The following is a 17,854-nucleotide window of genomic DNA, read 5'->3' as shown; positions in this document are numbered from 1 at the left end:
TCTTTCGCCATTTGGTCTTGACTCACATTGCTTTTTTGAAACATCCTGTTTAATTAAATGTCCATTAGCCACATTTTTATATTTATAAAGTGTGCGTTTACAAAATGTGCAGTATAAAAATTGCACATTTTGCAATCATCCTGAAATCTATAATGGGATAGCTCAATCCCCCAAAAATAATTCTGTCATTAACTCACCCTCACGTCATTCCAAACCCAAAATACATTAGTTTGACACGATGACGTCCTTTTTTGCAGAACTGCTTTAAAGATTAAAATGAACTAATTTAATAATTGATTATCTTTACAGTGGAACTGAATCAACACTGAACTGGCTTCAGCTGAACAACAGTTGGACATTTTCCTGTTATCGTCACTGTGAAGCTGCTTTGAAACAATCTGTATTGTATAAAGCGCTATATAAATAAAGGTGACTTGACTTTTCCCAATTTTCTCCATCCTGTTCGGTTCCTCTTGTGTGCTACGGCTTTCATGTGATCTTAGGCAAGTCTGGTGATCTGGAAAATTACTGGACATACCAGAGCGGAGTGTTTTTAGTGGGATACAGTGAAAAGGGGAGGCATGGCTCAGGAGACTAAAAACAGTAATCACAAGGGCATTCCAACAGGCATATGAATCGCTGACCCGAAGTGAAATGTGGACCCAAGATCAAGTTTCCTCTTGTTCAGACAGCTCATGTCATTATTGGACTAAAAAAACAACACTGACACAGAAACATAACTAAGACATACACATGAACTCAGAGTCTGTTTGAGGAGCCTCCAAGAGAATCATGGGTAATTTACTGAAACAATAGCCGCGTTTCCACTGCCGGGCTAGGGCTGGGCCAGAGCTAACAGCGAGCCGGGCCGAGCTAGTGGCCTCGGGCCTCAAGCACCGGGCTTGCGTTTCCACTGCCGGGCCAGTAGCCCCACAGCGGTGCCCCAGACCCCACCCCTAACACGCCTTTCAGGATCAAACGTCATAAAACCCAACCCATTTCAGCGGGTATTATGAATTAATTTATTTTTTAAATTAGGAAGATAGCATGTATATTAACTCAACTGCCGTAGTGGCTGCAATAGTGTCCCGAGACCAGTACAGGCGATTCTCCATTTCAAGCAGCGATTTTTTGCGCGATATAACAAGTAGGGCTGCGGGCACGTTTTCAAGTTATTCATTAATCGTTAACCGAGGCCCATCGGTTAATACTCGGTGCATATAGTGTGCGCGCCGCAACCTCGAGATACGGAGTTAATTTTTTAATACCTTTAATAACTGATTGGACCCCATTTGAAACGAAATTAATTTATAGAAATAAAACGCAGCAAGTACGGAGCAGTTAAAGCCCCATTTCAATCACCCTTCAAACTGAACCCAGATAGCAACAAAGTCTGGGCCGAGTCTGGCTTATATTCGGCACTTCTGGCTTAATTCTGGCACTGTTTTTTTCACACTCTTGTGTCAAACAGTACTAGGCTAAGCTCTGGCTGGAGTCTGGCTAACCAAAAGAAACAAATCAAATTGTATCTGTTTGGCTAAGCTTTGGCTTGAGTTCGGTCTGCCAGAATAAGGAAATTTTTGGCTGAGATCTGGTTGGGTTTTGGTTGGCTGAGCAAATAACAGACCTCATGAAAGTGCTGTACTGTAAAATAGCCGTGTAAGATGTGGTGTTAAATTGGTTCATATTTTAGACATAATTATAATGCAACCTCATAAATAGGGTTAATTTTGTTAAAAATAATAAAATGAAATAAGTTTGTTATAGACCTAGTTAAAAATACATATGTATGCAAATAGTTCTCTTTTACACAAAAGAAGGCAGGTTTTAAGGAAAGAAGCCTTGATTATTCTATTGGCAAGATTATTTTAATGGGGGGGTTAAGGAGGTGATAATGTGCAGATTGCAGAATGGAAAAAAAAGATGTTTGCAAAATGACTGAAGACAAATGGTTCAGTCTGCAGCATAGACAAAAGATTGAATGGAACTGAAAGAGTACTTTGTGGTTATCCAAATGGTAATCAATATGCCACACACACACACACACACACACACACACACACACACAAAAATCACTTTTTGGGGAATTTATTAGGTAGCCTACAGATGTACTACAAAAACCCATGGTTAAACTATGATTTTTTGAAGCAAAAACCACCCATGCTTTGAGTTTTCACAATTCCTCAATAAAAAAAATATATAATCTCCATAAAATAGCCTATACATAGCCTATTGTAAGTATTTGGAGAAGAAACATTTATGTTCTCCACGTAAACCATTGAAATCGGTTAAATAAAACGTGGTTCTGTTTTTAAAAATCTCCGGGAAACTTGCGTGTTTTTAGAGCAGTGTGAGCAAACCACGCGGCAGTCGACGCGACGTCTGTGGCTGCTGATAGTACAATCTGGTTTGCAATGCATCATGGAAATTGTAGTTGATTTACATGTAGAGTGTTAAATCCGCTTTGCAAAAAGACTACTTTTCCCAGAATGCACCCAGTGACACCATCCCGCCTACCAGAGGATCCGGAAGTTGCGTAGCAGCTATTCAGCAACTCAACGCAGTCGCGGTGAAATTCAAATAACTAAGTTAGTTGTTCTAACTTCGACAATCACGCTGTGTTGGTTTTATCTTTTGAAGTTTTAATACATGATCAAGGTAAGTTTATAGTTTTTCACTATCTTAACACGTGGATTTTAATCTATAGCGCATTTCTAGATACGATTTTTGGGGGGTTTGTGTGGTTGGATTTTATTTGTTTTTATGTTGGAGAGGAAATAGAATTGATGTTTGAATTCTGTTTTTCATTGAAAATTAACATTATAGTGAAGAACATCGGAACCTGCTTCTTGCTGAACAACAGCTGATCTTTCTGAGGCCACCAAAACGGAAAATAAAGTAAGATTGATTATTTTTTAACGTTAATTCATTAACATAGACCTTTCTTACAGGTCCTTATATATTTGTGCAGTTTAACACATTATAATGCACATTTCTTTTTGAATTGCAAACAGGGAATTTGTCACTGAATAGTCTTTACATGACCATACCACACTTTCTTAATCAAATTTAGTAATCATTAAAAAAATGTACCTTTGCTAAAGATGAAACAGGCGACTAATGGATGAAAATGACCCCGATGAGGAGGCTACTGCAGCCATGGCAAGTAGAGAAGTTCACAAGACCTCACAGAACATCGCAGGCAACAGGATTTAACTTTACAGTCTCACAGACAGGCAATACAGTCACCATGGCATCATGAAACACCCAGACCACAGAGAAAAAGCCTCTCAAGTGATGACCGATTAATAAGATGTAAGATTTCATTTAGTATTTTTAATAAGATGTAAGGTTTCATTTAGTATTTTTCATCATATATTCACTGTTAGTGTAAGGATACTATAGCATGTGTCATAGCAGTGGTGGTGTGGCATGCATGACACATTTACACTTTTGCTTTACTGTTTGTATGAATTTAATGTATTGCTTGGTTTCTGTTGCTTTTTAGTACGGTGGCTGAGAGGTCTCAACATTCTGCAACAGAAGAAAATGGATGCAAACAGAAAAAAAACCCTGTAAAATAAGAACATCTTTATCACATGTGCTAAAACACAACCAAATACATAAATGCTCTCCAAATGTCCGACCAACAAATATCTACTCGACAATGGTGTTCATTGTTTTATTTTTATTATTATTTATTGTTTGCATTGTATTTGCAGCATGTGTGTTGTGAAACTGATGTCTTGACTTGCTGGTGTTTTTCTTGTTTGCATGTTTTCTTCTGTTGCAGGACTTTGAGATCTCTCGGCCAACATATTTTTGTTAATTTTTGTATCTCATTATTTAAGAATGCCACATACACATTTTTGTAACATTTTAATTTATTGCTGTCTTTTTATTATTCTTGTAATGTGAATTATAGTTATATTTTGTTTTGTCTTACTCTAGTATTGGCTTGTATTTTGTTGTTTATCCTTTTATCTGGCTGAGATTTTCTTCCCTTCTCAATAAAATATTGTTCTTTGCATTTCTGTAGTGTCATTTTTTTTATTATACCTTGTTTTACACAGGAATAATTTCTGGTTCAGTTTTGGGGACTCTGGTATAATATTGGCCCAGTTATGGCTGTTTTCTGCAGCTTCTGGATAAGATGTGGCTGAGTTCTGGCCTAAAGGTGGTGGCAGTTTGGCTTTTGTCTGGCTGACATATGGGGAGTACGGCGTTGTTTTGGCCCAGTTCTGGGTAATATCTGGGTACACTGCAAAGCTCTGGGCGAGTTTTGGTTTCCTCACGGCTTTGATCTGGTTGACTTACGGCAAACAGCACTTGGGCCAACCTTGGCCCGTAATTCCATGCGGTATGTGGGCCAAAATCTCAGCCGAAATTAAGCCAGATCCGGCCCAAGGCCAATTTGCTATCTGGGAAATTGCCAATTGAAAATAAGCAAAACGTCCATTTCACAAAAACTCCGTGTCTGCAAATAATAATAATAATAATAACCATCATCATCATTATTGTAACATTTTATTAGGCTGCATATGTAGAAGACGCCTTTATCCAAAAAAGGAATAGAGCACAAATAAACACAATATTTTTGACAAATATCAGCGCATGTAAACAGTTTCATTGCATTTCTTTCAGTGGAAACAACTTAAAATACTCTTTCATTTCTGGTCATACAGAAAATAATAATACATTATTCGCAAATAAATTTATTTATAACAAGAAAACGTTGTGCTTTAACAATTAATCAAGGCGCGCTTCATGATCTCCGTGAACTGAAGCGCGAGACCTGAAACAGCCACCGCATTCGAATTTGTTCGTTTTAAATTGGACATGTCCAATTTAAAACGAACAAATTCGAATCGAAAGCCAATATCTTCTATGTTTATGTAGCTTAATTTCTCTCTAAATGTGCATCCGGAGATGGAGATATGTTTTTAGCCGAAAATCATTTAGAAAACAATAGTTTATTAATAAACAATTAATGCCTCGTTATTTTATATTATTTTATTATCAGACACATTTATTATAGCCTATAAATCACCCATAAATCCCCTTTCTGTAGGCTGTGGTTACGGCTCTTCTCATTCAGCACTGCGGGGAAAATATCATTTCCAGGTTCTAATTTGGCCTCAGAAAACCAGTAAAATATATATTTTTTCATATTAATTTGTCAAATATTTTAAATGTTTAAGGGGCAAAAAAATCAAACAAATATCTTAAAAAATTGGTCGATGTAGCTATATATAGCCTATATATTGTTGCGCAGCATTTGGCATAGGCCTACAGTTCAAATTAAAATGTTATGCAATTTTAAACGGTTAATCGGTTAAACATGGACACCCCTATGTGCATCTTGCTTCAGATCATAACGTTCCATAACACCGATAAACTCCGCCTTTTACCTTGAGCACGCCTCTAGCCCGAGCTGGCCCCCTCTGGCCCAAGGTATTCGACGGGCCAGAAATCCTGGCCGTTGGCCCCGAGGAAGCCCCGATCAAGCCCCGGAAGTGACAGTGGAAACGCGACTGGCCCTGGCACGCACTAGCACGGCCCGGCCCTGGCCCGGCAGTGGAAACGCGGCTAATGAAGCCTGGGTCAGGGCCAAAATACAAAGGATGACACTCCCAACCCAACAACCACTACTGTACCTTTCTCTCTTTGTGTCTTTAAGGCAGATAATCTCTTCACAACCAGCAGTTACTTCAGTATATAATGCTGCTGTCAAAAATGGCAGCAGATATGGTGTGATAACTAAATTCAAGTAAAGTAAAAAGCTGAAAATATGTATATCTCCTTTTTGAGGAAATTCCATTTTCTGAAATAAATGTGGTACCATGTCACATTGCCAGTTCAAACAGTTATAGTAACCGAGACACAGAGCAACACTCACTGGCAAACCATTCACAAAATATATACTTTTGAGATTCAAAGGGCCAAACCATCGACTCTGGCCACCAAACATTTGCATTCTTACCAGTCAGCAACAGAGAAAAGCCGTTGGAGCAGCAGGCCACCTCAAACCACCGCGGCCTGACCGGCTCGCGCTCTCTCTCAACATGGCTCCTCACAAGCTATTTTATGAATGAGACATCTGAAATACTCTGTCTGCAGCATTGACCAAAGATTCCTACTAATGGATAGTCTGGTTAACGTCAGACCATGTCTCATTGAGACACGTCTCCAATCGTTTTAATCATACCAGATGACGTATGTAGAGTGATGTATGATGCTTTTGCCAAAGCCTGTTGGTAGCAGGGCAAAAAAAAAAAAATCTTTCTTGGTTAGGAAATGATTTTAAGCCAAAAGCTGCCATTTTATCAAAATAAACCTGCATCTAAACTACTGCATCTAAACAATATCTAAGGCTGCATCGAAAGGTAATTTTGCTTCTGCTGACATGATTGATCCATAAACAAACTGCATTACTGCATTACACTTAGCCTACCATTTAGATGCCTTATGTTGTCATACACAACATGTACATCTAGCCTAAATTACACTATATCATGGTTCTCAAAAAGGGGCCTTGGGGCCTTAATCTTCAAGGGTACCAAAGAATAAATTAAATTATCTATTTTCTAAGTATTTAAATACAGAATATTTTACTATATAAAATAAAAAAAATTATGAAAGATGAATTAAGTTTTGATTTTATTTTTATGTACTAAAATAGATTATTTTTGTAAATACAAATTTTAATTATTTTATTATAAAAAAAAGAGTTTATATATATATATATATATATATATATATACACACACACACACATTATATAAACAAACTTATATTAATCGATTTGACAGCACTAAATTGGAAAATAAGCAGGTTTGTTCAGTGAATAGTAATATCGCATATGACATACTGAATGTTGAGTGTAACATCCGTGAGTAGTAATGTCGCAAATGGTACATTATGACAGTGAATCACATCAACCGCACTACTGTGAAACCGTTAAAACTTTCCCTGAAAGCAGATGTAAAACCAACAAATGACATGGACTATTTGTGTTTACAAGTTACCACAGTGATGAGAAATCAACATGGCCCATCAGCTCTGGCTTCATATAAAATCAACAGCTCTTTTGGATTGAAGATTTACCTGTGAATACAGGTGAGCTGGGGCTGAGCCTCTCTGGAGACAGCCTGTCATGTTCAGGGGTCTGGAGGTGTTTGGCCCTGAGACCGCAGGACCACAGCGACGAGGGGGAAGATGGGGATGACGATAAATTAGAAGTAAGGGCTAAAGTGTCCCAGTTGCAGCTGATCTGCTGGGAGGGAGAGCAGCACTGGGGGCTCACGTGCACACCTGTGTAGGGTGTTGACGAGGATGCCACAGGTACCTGCGCGTGGGACGCTCTAGGGTTTGACGCGTGCACGGCGATAATGGGGCTAGTTCTTGATGATGAAGATGATGATGTAGATGAGGAGGAGGGAGCGGAGGAAACCGCTGTGGCCGCGGTGAACTGTGAACACGTCGCAGAGGAAGTGGACGTGGCTGCAGAAACGTTTGAGGCACTGGAGGAAAGGGATCGCGTGGGGCTCCGACTGTGGGATCCGCTGCTGTGGCATTTACCGCTACCGGTGGAGAGGACTGTCCGTGTCTGTAGAGGGTGCTGTGTCTGCGTTTTCAGCTGGAAGGGAACCGTGGCTTTCATGGGCAGCAGGCGACCCAGTGAACTCACTCCAGCGGCGCTGATCCCCGGGGATCCGCTCGGGCTTCCCGCGGCCACTCCGCTGCAGTTAGACGTCGGAGATCCGTTTTTGCGAACTTTTTGAGACATTTTGTTCGCTGGGGAATAACCCAAATCTCAACATGAACACTTGAAACGTACGTTTACGGCTGTCTGGGGTGGTTATTGGTCTTTGGTGCCCTTGTCACTCCATGTGATGTCTGCCTTCTGCTCCCTGACTGGCGAAGCTGCACCGTTTCGCGAGCTCAAGTAAACTGAGAGATAATCAGAGCCACGCACCGTCAACTCGATCCAGAGCTCTGCCTCCTAGCCTATGATTGGTTGTTCGCTCTCCCCTCTCAACTTCTGATTGGCTAGAAAGTGGGTTCTCCAATTCCGTATAGTTCATTATAATACATGAGGAAAAGTTTGTACCATTTCGCAAAAAAAAAAAAAAAAAAAAAAAAACACACAAAAAAAAACAAAGATAATTATGATTTATACTGGAGTTTTACAGGATTTATTCACCGTATGTGTGACACCACAATCGTAAAAATGATGTTGTTTTTTTGCATCTTTTATTCAGGAATAAAACTTAAGCGTCCACTTTTTGTTTTTTTAAAGGCTGCATTTTCTTTCTTTCGGAGTAGTATGTGCTTGGTAAAAATGAATAATAATAGGCTACCGTGTTATGTACTTGTGAGTGTTTATACATCATCTAAAATAGCCAACACGCGATCATTGCATGCGCACACACAGTAGGCTAAAGTAGAACTTTAATCGCTGTTATCTGAATGGAAACTGCTGTGTGAGGAGGACATGCTTTTGGTCATGATTCTGTGGTTGCCTTTACCACCCTCATGTGGCCACGTAACAAAATGAAAAACTTCAGTGTGGCTTTAAATGGTCCCAGAAATTTTACATTTTCTACCAGGTGTGGAAACAAATAACAAGTAAACGTCATGTTCAGGTTTTCATTAATATATTCTTTAATCAACTGAGTAACGCAGGGTTGTACAGCAAGCTTTATTTTCTAAATGCCATTTTAAAACATCTTCTGAATAGACTAAAAGCACGAGTTATCGTTTGTTCTTTTTCTCAAAGTGCTTACTTTACAAGCTGTAATAGAAAACATGTCAGTGGCTTTTTTTTAACATCAATCTATGCAGGGGCCAAATGAAAACTTTAGCTTCAATATGTTCTCAAAAGTAAAAAAAACAACAACAAAAAAAAAAAACAGCAGCTTGTCAAAAGACCCTTCATTCATTCATTCATTCACACCCAATATACAGTTTATACTCCACGTTTGTTTTATGGGTACACATTGTTAACCATTTTCATGTTGGTTTTGCGAGTTTAATGAGATCCAATCGCTGTAGGATTCAGTAACTGATTCATTTCAACTTTAAAGACTTCGACTTTATAGTTAAAAACCATCCTGCAACCTGACTGAATTAAAAAAAAGTCTTAACTTCTCAAGGCCTGCTTCCAATATAAACAAGGCATGTAGGGTTTATGCATGTTTTGTAGAGTATTGTCTGTAAATGATTTGGTTTTCATCAGCATGCTGTAAAACTGGACAATGGCTCTGGTGTACTAAACATCTTGCATTATTAACAAGTAGCAGATGGACAGTCCTCCAGAACAAACTACTTTGGTCTAAAGTCCTAAACGTTTGTTCATTTTATTCAAATTATCATTGGAGGTTTGTTTTTATGTCTATTATGCAAGTCATCTTCATTTCAGCTCATGATCTTCTGTTTGACTCCAGCATTCACACTGGCGTATCTTAGAACAGTCTGACGTTACTGTGTTTATCTTCAGATAAATCTCACAGTGATTTAGTGTTGTTCTTGGTCCCAAAGCAACAGATGAAGAGTCTATATATGTGCATACAAATGCACTGTGTATTTACACTACAGAGGTTAGACTATATTACAAACATATACAAAAGTCAGACTGAAGCAATGTTGTTAGAATTACAACTGCACTGTATAGCCTTATTTACAGACAGAAAAAGCCAGTGGAGGGGAAAAAACAGATGACTTTTTGAAAATTCCCCACTCTAAACTAAAGTGGTCAAAGTCCAAAGATAATGAGGGCTTGTGCCAAATCATGGTTAATCCTCACATTCATTATAGAAAACGCATATAGCACGGTAAGTGCTCTCCGATTAAATGCATACTATCTTTATTTCTTGGGAAGCAGGGCCTTGCCATTTGAGTTTCCCTATCACTATACAAATTATTTAAATGGCTCGTGTCCATAGATTTTCGAAAAAAGACAAAAATATGAGGCCCATGTCATGGCTGTTAACTCTTAAAGTGTAGATGTCTTCAAAATTAGGATGCAACACTTAAACTTGACCATTCTGAAAGTGCCAATCCCTCCCCGATTGTACACGGTTGACTTGAAAAAGAAGGAAAAAGAAACTACATGTTTCCAATGTATTTGAAAGTATCATTCAAATAAGATAATTTTACATGATTATAAACAACTTACTGATTCCACTTCATGAGAATAATAAACCAAGAGTGTGGGTACTACATAAATTAAACACTTAAAAAAAAAAAAAGGGAAAAAAAGAATAAAATCATGATTTCTTATTGTATACTATAATGTCACTTGAGCTTATCTTTAAAAGAAGCTAAAACCGAACTAAAGTAGCTAGCTGTGAGCTTCAGTCTGTACATGCTGTATATATTGTGTTCATGTATGCATGTGTTTGCTTTCTGAAGCACACAGAGCCACGTCCACTGTCCTGGCAGCAATGGGAAGTGGAAAGTCCTGATGTGAATTTGACTGATGCCTTGTTAGCAGTGATTGGAGGAGCTCCGCTAAGCAGAAATAGACCCATACACATTTACATACACTCTCACAGAGGTAAAACTGCACTGAACGTGTGCAGAAAGGGACTTGATTATTCAGTGTTTTCAGAGAGCACGACTTCCAGCAGAAAGTCCAGGCTGATGCCTGACTTGTAGTGTAACAGAAAAAAAAAAAAAAAAAAAACTGTCCTCCTTGAAGATTGTGAGAAGTCATCCATTGTGAACTTCTAGTACTTGAAGCAAACACCCCAATATTTTCAGTTTACTTCCCTTTTCAAGAATGATGGGATTGTTGAAAAGGTGTGGGATTGTCATTTGTGCAATGTTTTGATGTTTCTCGGGGTGGCCGAATCAACACAGGATTGCCACTGCTGAGTGCAGCACTTCGAAATACTAAACTAAAGACAAGAAAGAAACAAATGCGGCAAAACTGTCTTATGGAGCACCTCAAAGCTAAAGTCTATTGCACATTTCAAAATATGATACAAAACTGAGTACATAGATACATACAACAAATACAAAACATATGGATGTACTATGGGTTAAACGTTTTTAAAGATGCAGTCAACCCTGTCTTAAAGACCACTGCCTTTTATAAATGGACATGATTTTAATTTCGTCCAATCTACCATGATTGTTAAATCAACAAATTGTCGTTTGCGTTTTTTTTTTTTTTTTTTTCAGTTTTAAGACCAGTCTGGTCGGAGGATCCGTGATTGAGATTACTTACAAAAAAGTGCAACAAATGAAAGAACAACTGTAAAAACAAAAATTGAAACTGAAATGACAAAAACAAATGGAAGCATTTTATGCCAATGTTGCTGCATAGCTGGGTTCGGTTTAAAGCGATTTCTTCAAAACAAGTTGGAGAAGTTCGACAACGTTAAGTGCTTGCCAAATTACGTCCCGTCAAGAGTCTGCTTTCCAAAAATTGTTCTTTTCGTATTTCTTTTCGTCATCAGCTGGATCAGGTCTTGGGAGCACAATAGCATACACAAACCCCTCCTGTGTTCAAAGTCTGGCCCGGGCTCGTCCTCAGAGGAAAAGCGGAGGTGCGAGTTCACAGACAGGTCATGTCTGGCGGGTCGGAGGTTAGAGCGGCGGTCGCGGTTCCGCCGCTGACCAGGAACACAGCGACGCTGGATTTTGATTGGCCAGAACTTGGGTGGCCACCTCCAGACACTGCCATCCCCGTCTGCTGGCTGTGCCCGTTGTTGTTCACCTCTCCGTCCAGCGTTTCTGTAGAGACGACCCAAGTGGAAGGACGCCACCTTTTCAAAGAATAAGGTGTCTTCACACGCTTCTTTATCTTCTCGGCCGATCCGGCTTTCCCCTCTTGTGACACGACCTCATCTAAAAAAGAAAAGAGAAGAATTTTAACAAACATCCTTGATTACAGTCCTACACGTCAATAAAAAAAACAGTTGTGTGTTTTGCAATCTGCCGACTGGGAATACTAGCAGAACTGCTCCAAACATCCCACCCAGTGAAGCACCAGAGAGTAGTATTTCAGCACTCTCAAATTTGTGGTTGACCTTTCCCACACTAACTCTCTCAGTGTGCGCTCGAGTCTGAATCATCGGGTTCGAGCGGTTCACGTCTCTGTTCGAGTCCGCATGAGGAATGTAAACACGTGAACAGCATGACTCCTTGTTTTTTTTTTCGTCTTCCTGTTTAGCATCTGATCCAGGGGTTTTAGTTAACAGTGATAGACACGTCATCACATTCACATCTGTCTGTTAGCATCGCTCTCTATCGGCGCTGCCAACTGAGGCCGAACGTTTTCTGGATTCTTATCAATCCAGTGGAATTTCCTTCCTTCTCCACATCTAAACACTCCATCACAAAGAGCAGGAGAGCGGGACAGAGAGCACGATTAGCCACTCATCCCGTTTTCTACGAAACGTTTGGCTTATGAGGAGATGTGCTCTTAATTATCTGGGCAAAGCAGGATATAGTGAGCTCAGATGCGAAAACAGCCTGGCGTCTTCTTTTGGGTGGTTATTGTTTTTAGTCAGGCTGACACGCACACTGAAACAGTGTTATGAGTCTGTCTCCAAACTCATAACACTGGTCAACTGATACAAACATACCAATGGTGATTTATTTAAGACTGCACTGGAAATACAGCTTTCCCCAATATAACAGTTTTAATTCCTTGATAAGATAAGGTAAATTTGCTTTACATGAACTACAGCATTACGTGAATCCATAGAGCGCCACATGAAGACTGTTTTTCTTTTTGAAAGACATTACAAGGGGGTAAACTATTAGGAAACGTATGCCCTTTTTAATGTGCTAAGCAAAACAATGTAGGCCTACTGGAAAAAAAGTGAATGCACTTTTTAAAATTAAGGAGAAAAAAACGACTAAATTAATGCATGTAAAAGATTAAGGTCAGTAATTATATTTCAATAAAGGCTGTTCTTTTATACTTTATATTCAATTATTTTCAACATTGCCAATAATAAGAAATGCTTCTTGAGCAGCAAATCAGCATATCAGAATAATTATTTCTAAAGGATCACGTAATACTGAAGACGGGAGGAATTCTAAAAATTCAGCTTCGCCATTACAGAAATAAATTGCATGTGAAAATATATTAAATTGGAAGTTGTAATAATGTTTCATTATATTCATATTTTTACTGCATGTTAAATATGTGTTCTAAATACAGCCTTGTTGAACAGGAGACTCCAAAAACAATGTTCAGGATTTTTTTATGAAAATAAAGTTTAAACGAACAGTAATTATTTGAAATAGAAAACTTTTGTAACATAATAAATGTCCCGACTTTCACTTCTGATCAATTTCATGCATACTTGCTCTAGGTAGAAACCTAGGGTAAGCCAAACTAAAACAGGTCTTACCTAAGGGAGAAGAATCCTGGGAAGTGGCTGACAGGTCCAGTGAGTTTGGCCGCTCAGGTCTCCTGGGTTTAGGCTGCCTCAGTGGAACCCCATCAGCTCTTCCGTCTAGTGCCCCAAGAGAGCAGGTTAAAGTCTCCATCTGGGCATCTGCAGGAGCTAACGTATGAACCGCGGCAGAGGCATGAGTGGTGTGGATGTTGCTGTTGTTGTTATTTGAGTTGGTGCGGCTGGAATGATCACGTGCGGACGGCTGCTCTCTCCTCAGCAGTGGCTCGTGTTCGTCGGGGCTGGAGTTGATGTTGATGTTGAGACGGCTGTCTTCTCCACTCAGCTGGCTCTGGAGCAGAGGAGCAGCCCCCTCACCCTGTGGCCCGGCTGGGTTTGTGTTTCCAAACTCATCAGAGGAACCGGCGCCGTTGCACCCACCATATCCGTTAACAGCAACCACTCCGACACCACTACGGGCGCTGGGACCATTGTTAGTGACGGTGGCCAACTGTGGCTCGGCGGCCACTACAGTGTTCATCTTGGCAACGCCCGTCTCCACCTGCTTCAGGTTGGACTTGTGCTTGCCAAACTTCAAGCGTGACGAAGAGGACTCCCTGCTAGGATTTTTGGTGTTGAGGGGTAGGCTGGTGGGCCGCTTGGGGAGATTCTGCTGTTTGGGGAGAGGGAACATGGCTGCCGGAGCGTCACCCATTCCACTGCTGCCCACGGCGAAATCAGCCTGACCACTGGCCGCAGACCCTCCGGTCACTTCCACGGCGAGTTTGATCAGTGGGTACAATAGGCTGGAGCTGCCCGAGCTGAGCGGATCGGGAGCACTGAACTGCTTCTGTGAATGCTCCATCAGGTTCTCATCAGAGCTTTCTTTCAGGTTCTTGTCCACCTCTTTGGGGTCCAGTTTGGTAGTCTCCAAGTCTTCCTCTGTGAGCTGCAGGCACACTGGTACAATTCCTCCAGCTCCTGCTTCTTCCGAGTGGCCTGATTCAGAGATGGTGGTCATAATGGTGGTTGGCGTGAGGCCCGTCGTAGTGGTCGTGGTGGACAGGCTCGTGCCGCTGGTCTCCGGGCTGGGCAGCCGAGCTTGCGCCTGAGCCTGCTGTCTCTCATAGTTGATGGAGTTTCTGTTCTTCTCTCCTGTCGCTGTCACGCCACTGCTAATGCCGCTCACGGCCATTCCACCCACAGAGGAAGTGCCAGACGTGGAGACGTCACCTGGGAGGTTCTTCACCATGCCCTCATGATCCTCGATGTAAGAGGATGAAGAGTAATCTGGATAAGAGCCCATTTTGGGAGCCCTGCGACTGTGGGTGAGATTCCTACAAAAACAAAGAGAGAACCAATCAAAAAGGAAAACAGATGGTGACGGGATAGCGTACAGATCATTATTGCAAAATAAAACCCAACAGGGTTATACGAACCTTGTGGAAAATTACCCTGAAATGTCTTTTTTTTTATGACTGAAAGTACATTATCTCACTTATTATAGATGTATAATACATATTTGTATATATTATATATTTTGATACATATATGTATATCTTACATTATACCTTTCACAGAACAAATGTAAAATTACATTACTAATATTTAAAACTTCTTTGTTTTCAAACGTTAAACCTTCAAGTTTTTATTTTGGTGGGGAAACCGCAGGAAGTCCTTAAAGCTTCTTTTTTGTTAACAACAGCCGGTTTACAAGCGCTTCTCATCACAAGTTTGGGAAAATGGTTGGTGCATGTTGCGTCCCCAAATACACATTATTAGCAACCCATTAAAGCAAATGCATGAATGAGTTTATGTGGAGCAGCATTGCAACAAACTGAGCCTCTCTGAGACACTGAAAACACCAGATCATGAGCTGCTCGCAGATTGCCTTAAAAACAAATTTTGCACTTTTGGTTTTATTTAGATGAATAATGCAGCCTTACCTTACAAATTGATTAGCTAAAAGATTCCGATACAATTAAAGCTGCAAGCAGCATTTATCGGGGTTCAAGCAGTTTAGGCCTTTAAGGCCTTAAAGCACAAAAGCATCAAAAGACATTAAGTTTTATGTAGCAAGCATGATTTACCATGATATGCCATATTTCAATGTGATTTTTCATGATTTACCATGTTCTAGTATGATTTACCATGAATCTAACATGATTTTCCATAGTTTCCCTTGATATACCATGTTATAGGATGGTTTACCCCGATATAGCAAGTGCAAAGACTATTAACCTCTTCCACTCTAAGGCATATTTTGGAATTCCGCCTAAATTTAACACACCCAAAGTTTAAATATTCACCCTAGACACACACAGTATAGTATATGACATTTCAGGACACCTAATTCAGTGAAATATGTTATGTGTGTAACATATTTACCTCTCGTTCTGCAGTGCTGTGCTCATGGGATTGATGGTGGGGCTGACAGGTTTGTTCCTTTCCCAGATCAGGAGCAGTTCTGCCATACGCTCCTCTGCACACTGGGCTGTCAGGCGAGCCTCTGCATCCTGATCCCAGCAATCCTCCATAGTCTCCTTTAGAGAGCGCACAGCCTGGGAAAGAAGAGAGTCAATGAGTGGATGACTTACTGGCAGTATGCTAGTTTGCTATATGTTTGCTTACTGGCCCAAGTCTGTTTATTCTGGTCACTAGTTACAGCCTTTAATGCAAGTCTATGGGCAGAAATGGTTTTCGAGGGATGAAATCATTCAGCAAAACAGTGCTTCTCAGATGATGTCACTTTTTGACTGTGCAGGGTCTATTTCATGCACACAAGCTGGATAAGCTACAACAGGACAGGTAAACATGTCAGCAGAGTGGATTCATATTACCATGACCAAAAATTATGCTAGTATCATTAAATATAAAATTTGTTTGGCTGAATTATTGAACTGTTCAGTTTCAGTGTTTAAGTAAGTATTTCAGTGCATCACTAATTTAAAAGGAAGCATAAGAAAAGTGAATTTGTTGTCACAGCAGTAGTTTATAGATAATTTCAGAATCTGTAGTAAACATGCTGCTGAAAAGATTAGCATTTGTTGCGTTGTGTGCTAATGTTGTCTTTTTTGCTGATGTGCTGGTGTCTCTAACAGGATAGATCATTAGTTTAAGCCTTAGTTCACCCAAAAATTAAAATACTGTATCATTTTCTCACCGTCAAGTTGATTTTCTTTCTTCTGCTGAACACATATTTTGAAGAATATGGGTAACATAGTATGGAAAAAATTACTATGGACATCAATAGGGTCAGCTAACTGTTTGGTTATCAATATTCTTCAAAATATCTTCTTTTGTGTTCAGCAGATGAAAGAAATTCATATCCTGTAGATTTGGAACAACTTGAGGGTGAGTAAATTATGACAGAATTTTTTTATTCTTGGGTGAACTAACTATCCCTGTAACGAGTAAACTTCCTTGGATGACCAGCTTCACCAAAAAGACTAATGACTGTTAACTAGGCAAACTGTAATGGTGAACAGCATGGTCAACCAGCAAGACCAGCAGCAACCAGCAATAATTGGCTCGGACTTCATGGTCTTTTCATGGTGCTCCAAGCTTTTCCACTTTCATCATTTGATTTGAATAACTTTCAACAAGACAGAATTTAGGAACTGAGTCAACTGAAGTGAATATAGTGCTGGGAATCTGACCAGTTCCTGTGACAAGAACAGAATGAGATTGTCTCAGTGGCTCACCAGGCTGTTCTCCTTCCAGGCTTCTGGGAACTTCGGCCTCTGTTTCTCTCTGGACACTAGCACCTGCATGTCCTCAAAGGACGGGTGGTTCCCCGCCTCGGCCTGGAAGGCCATCTGGTATTCTGGCACTGCCTCCCCTTCAAAACAACAACAAACAAATAAAAGGAAAGTCAGTCAGTCAAGAGACCTCCACATGCTTACACTCACTAGAATTATTGGAAAACAGTCATAATCCATTAACATTATGAGGAAGATATACAAGAGGCTTTGTTACGGTGGTCACGGTAATATTTGTTACCAGTTGATTACTGTAGTCATCATTTTTTATAGCGAGTGAACTAAGAAACAACTTCTCTGCGAGGATTTTAGCATGCTGTTACACTCTCTTGAGGAATTTACATCTAAATTCATCCCAAACCCTAAAGTACTGCCACCACAATCTTCAAAGCACTGCTGTTGAAGCAAATTCTCTTTCAATAAAAAACATGGACAATTATAGTCGGACTTCCTGCTGTGAGCATTATGAATAATCCAGAACTCTTTTTTTTGAGGACTGCAATCATTTTGTGCTACAAAGGTTATATATTACGATAGTAATAATCGAACACTTCATGTTGGGTGGTTCTTTGCCTCCTTGTCGTGCATTACAATCATTTAATGCTCACTAAGCTGTGGATTATCCTCCTTATTACATGGAGATATGATAAGACACTGAGAATATCTGAAGTTACATGCTACAGTCAGTTCTGCTTAGCCAGCAGTATACAGTGCTGTATCTACATGCTTGCT

General features: G+C 40.0%; 2 protein-coding genes and 1 long non-coding RNA gene across 6 annotated transcripts in view; 1 reads left to right on the top strand and 2 right to left on the bottom strand.

Moving 5' to 3' along the window:
• The window catches only part of fam117bb (family with sequence similarity 117 member Bb), a 43,512-nt gene extending 35,524 nt beyond the window's left edge, over positions 1–7,988 (bottom strand). The window contains exon 1 of one of the 3 annotated variants that reach the window (XM_089133305.1): positions 7,108–7,988. In XM_089133305.1, the coding sequence (XP_088989431.1) occupies positions 7,108–7,789 (682 nt within the window). In that variant the 5' untranslated portion in view covers positions 7,790–7,988. Of the gene's footprint in view, positions 1–5,983; positions 6,141–7,107 lie in introns of those variants that run through there. The other 2 variants (XM_039683647.2, XM_089133306.1) reach the window with 2 other exon arrangements.
• Positions 2,504–4,030, top strand: LOC120478548 (uncharacterized). 2 transcript variants are annotated; one of them, XR_016169305.1, is made up of 4 exons: positions 2,506–2,658; positions 2,827–2,898; positions 3,105–3,315; positions 3,509–4,030. It is a non-coding gene; the product is annotated as an uncharacterized LOC120478548 (long non-coding RNA). The 2 variants fall into 2 exon arrangements; XR_016169306.1 differs by lacking the exon at positions 2,827–2,898 and having other exon boundaries at positions 2,504–2,658.
• Positions 7,989–8,638: 650 nt separating the features above from the next.
• The window catches only part of bmpr2b (bone morphogenetic protein receptor type 2b), a 67,483-nt gene continuing 58,267 nt past the window's right edge, over positions 8,639–17,854 (bottom strand). Inside the window, exons 10-13 of the mRNA XM_039683646.2 lie at positions 17,066–17,202; positions 15,750–15,922; positions 13,377–14,698; positions 8,639–11,859 (exon numbers count right to left, since the gene is read on the bottom strand). Coding sequence (XP_039539580.2) covers positions 11,567–11,859; positions 13,377–14,698; positions 15,750–15,922; positions 17,066–17,202 — 1,925 coding nt within the window. The 3' untranslated portion in view covers positions 8,639–11,566. The remainder of the gene's footprint in view (positions 11,860–13,376; positions 14,699–15,749; positions 15,923–17,065; positions 17,203–17,854) is intronic.

Source organism: Pimephales promelas, chromosome 7, assembly GCF_988280905.1.
Source record: "Pimephales promelas chromosome 7, fPimPro1.hap1.1, whole genome shotgun sequence".
NCBI classification, from domain to species: domain Eukaryota; kingdom Metazoa; phylum Chordata; class Actinopteri; order Cypriniformes; family Leuciscidae; genus Pimephales; species Pimephales promelas.
The sequence above is the reverse complement of the archived record's forward strand: the minus strand, read 5'-3'. Positions and strand labels throughout refer to the sequence as shown.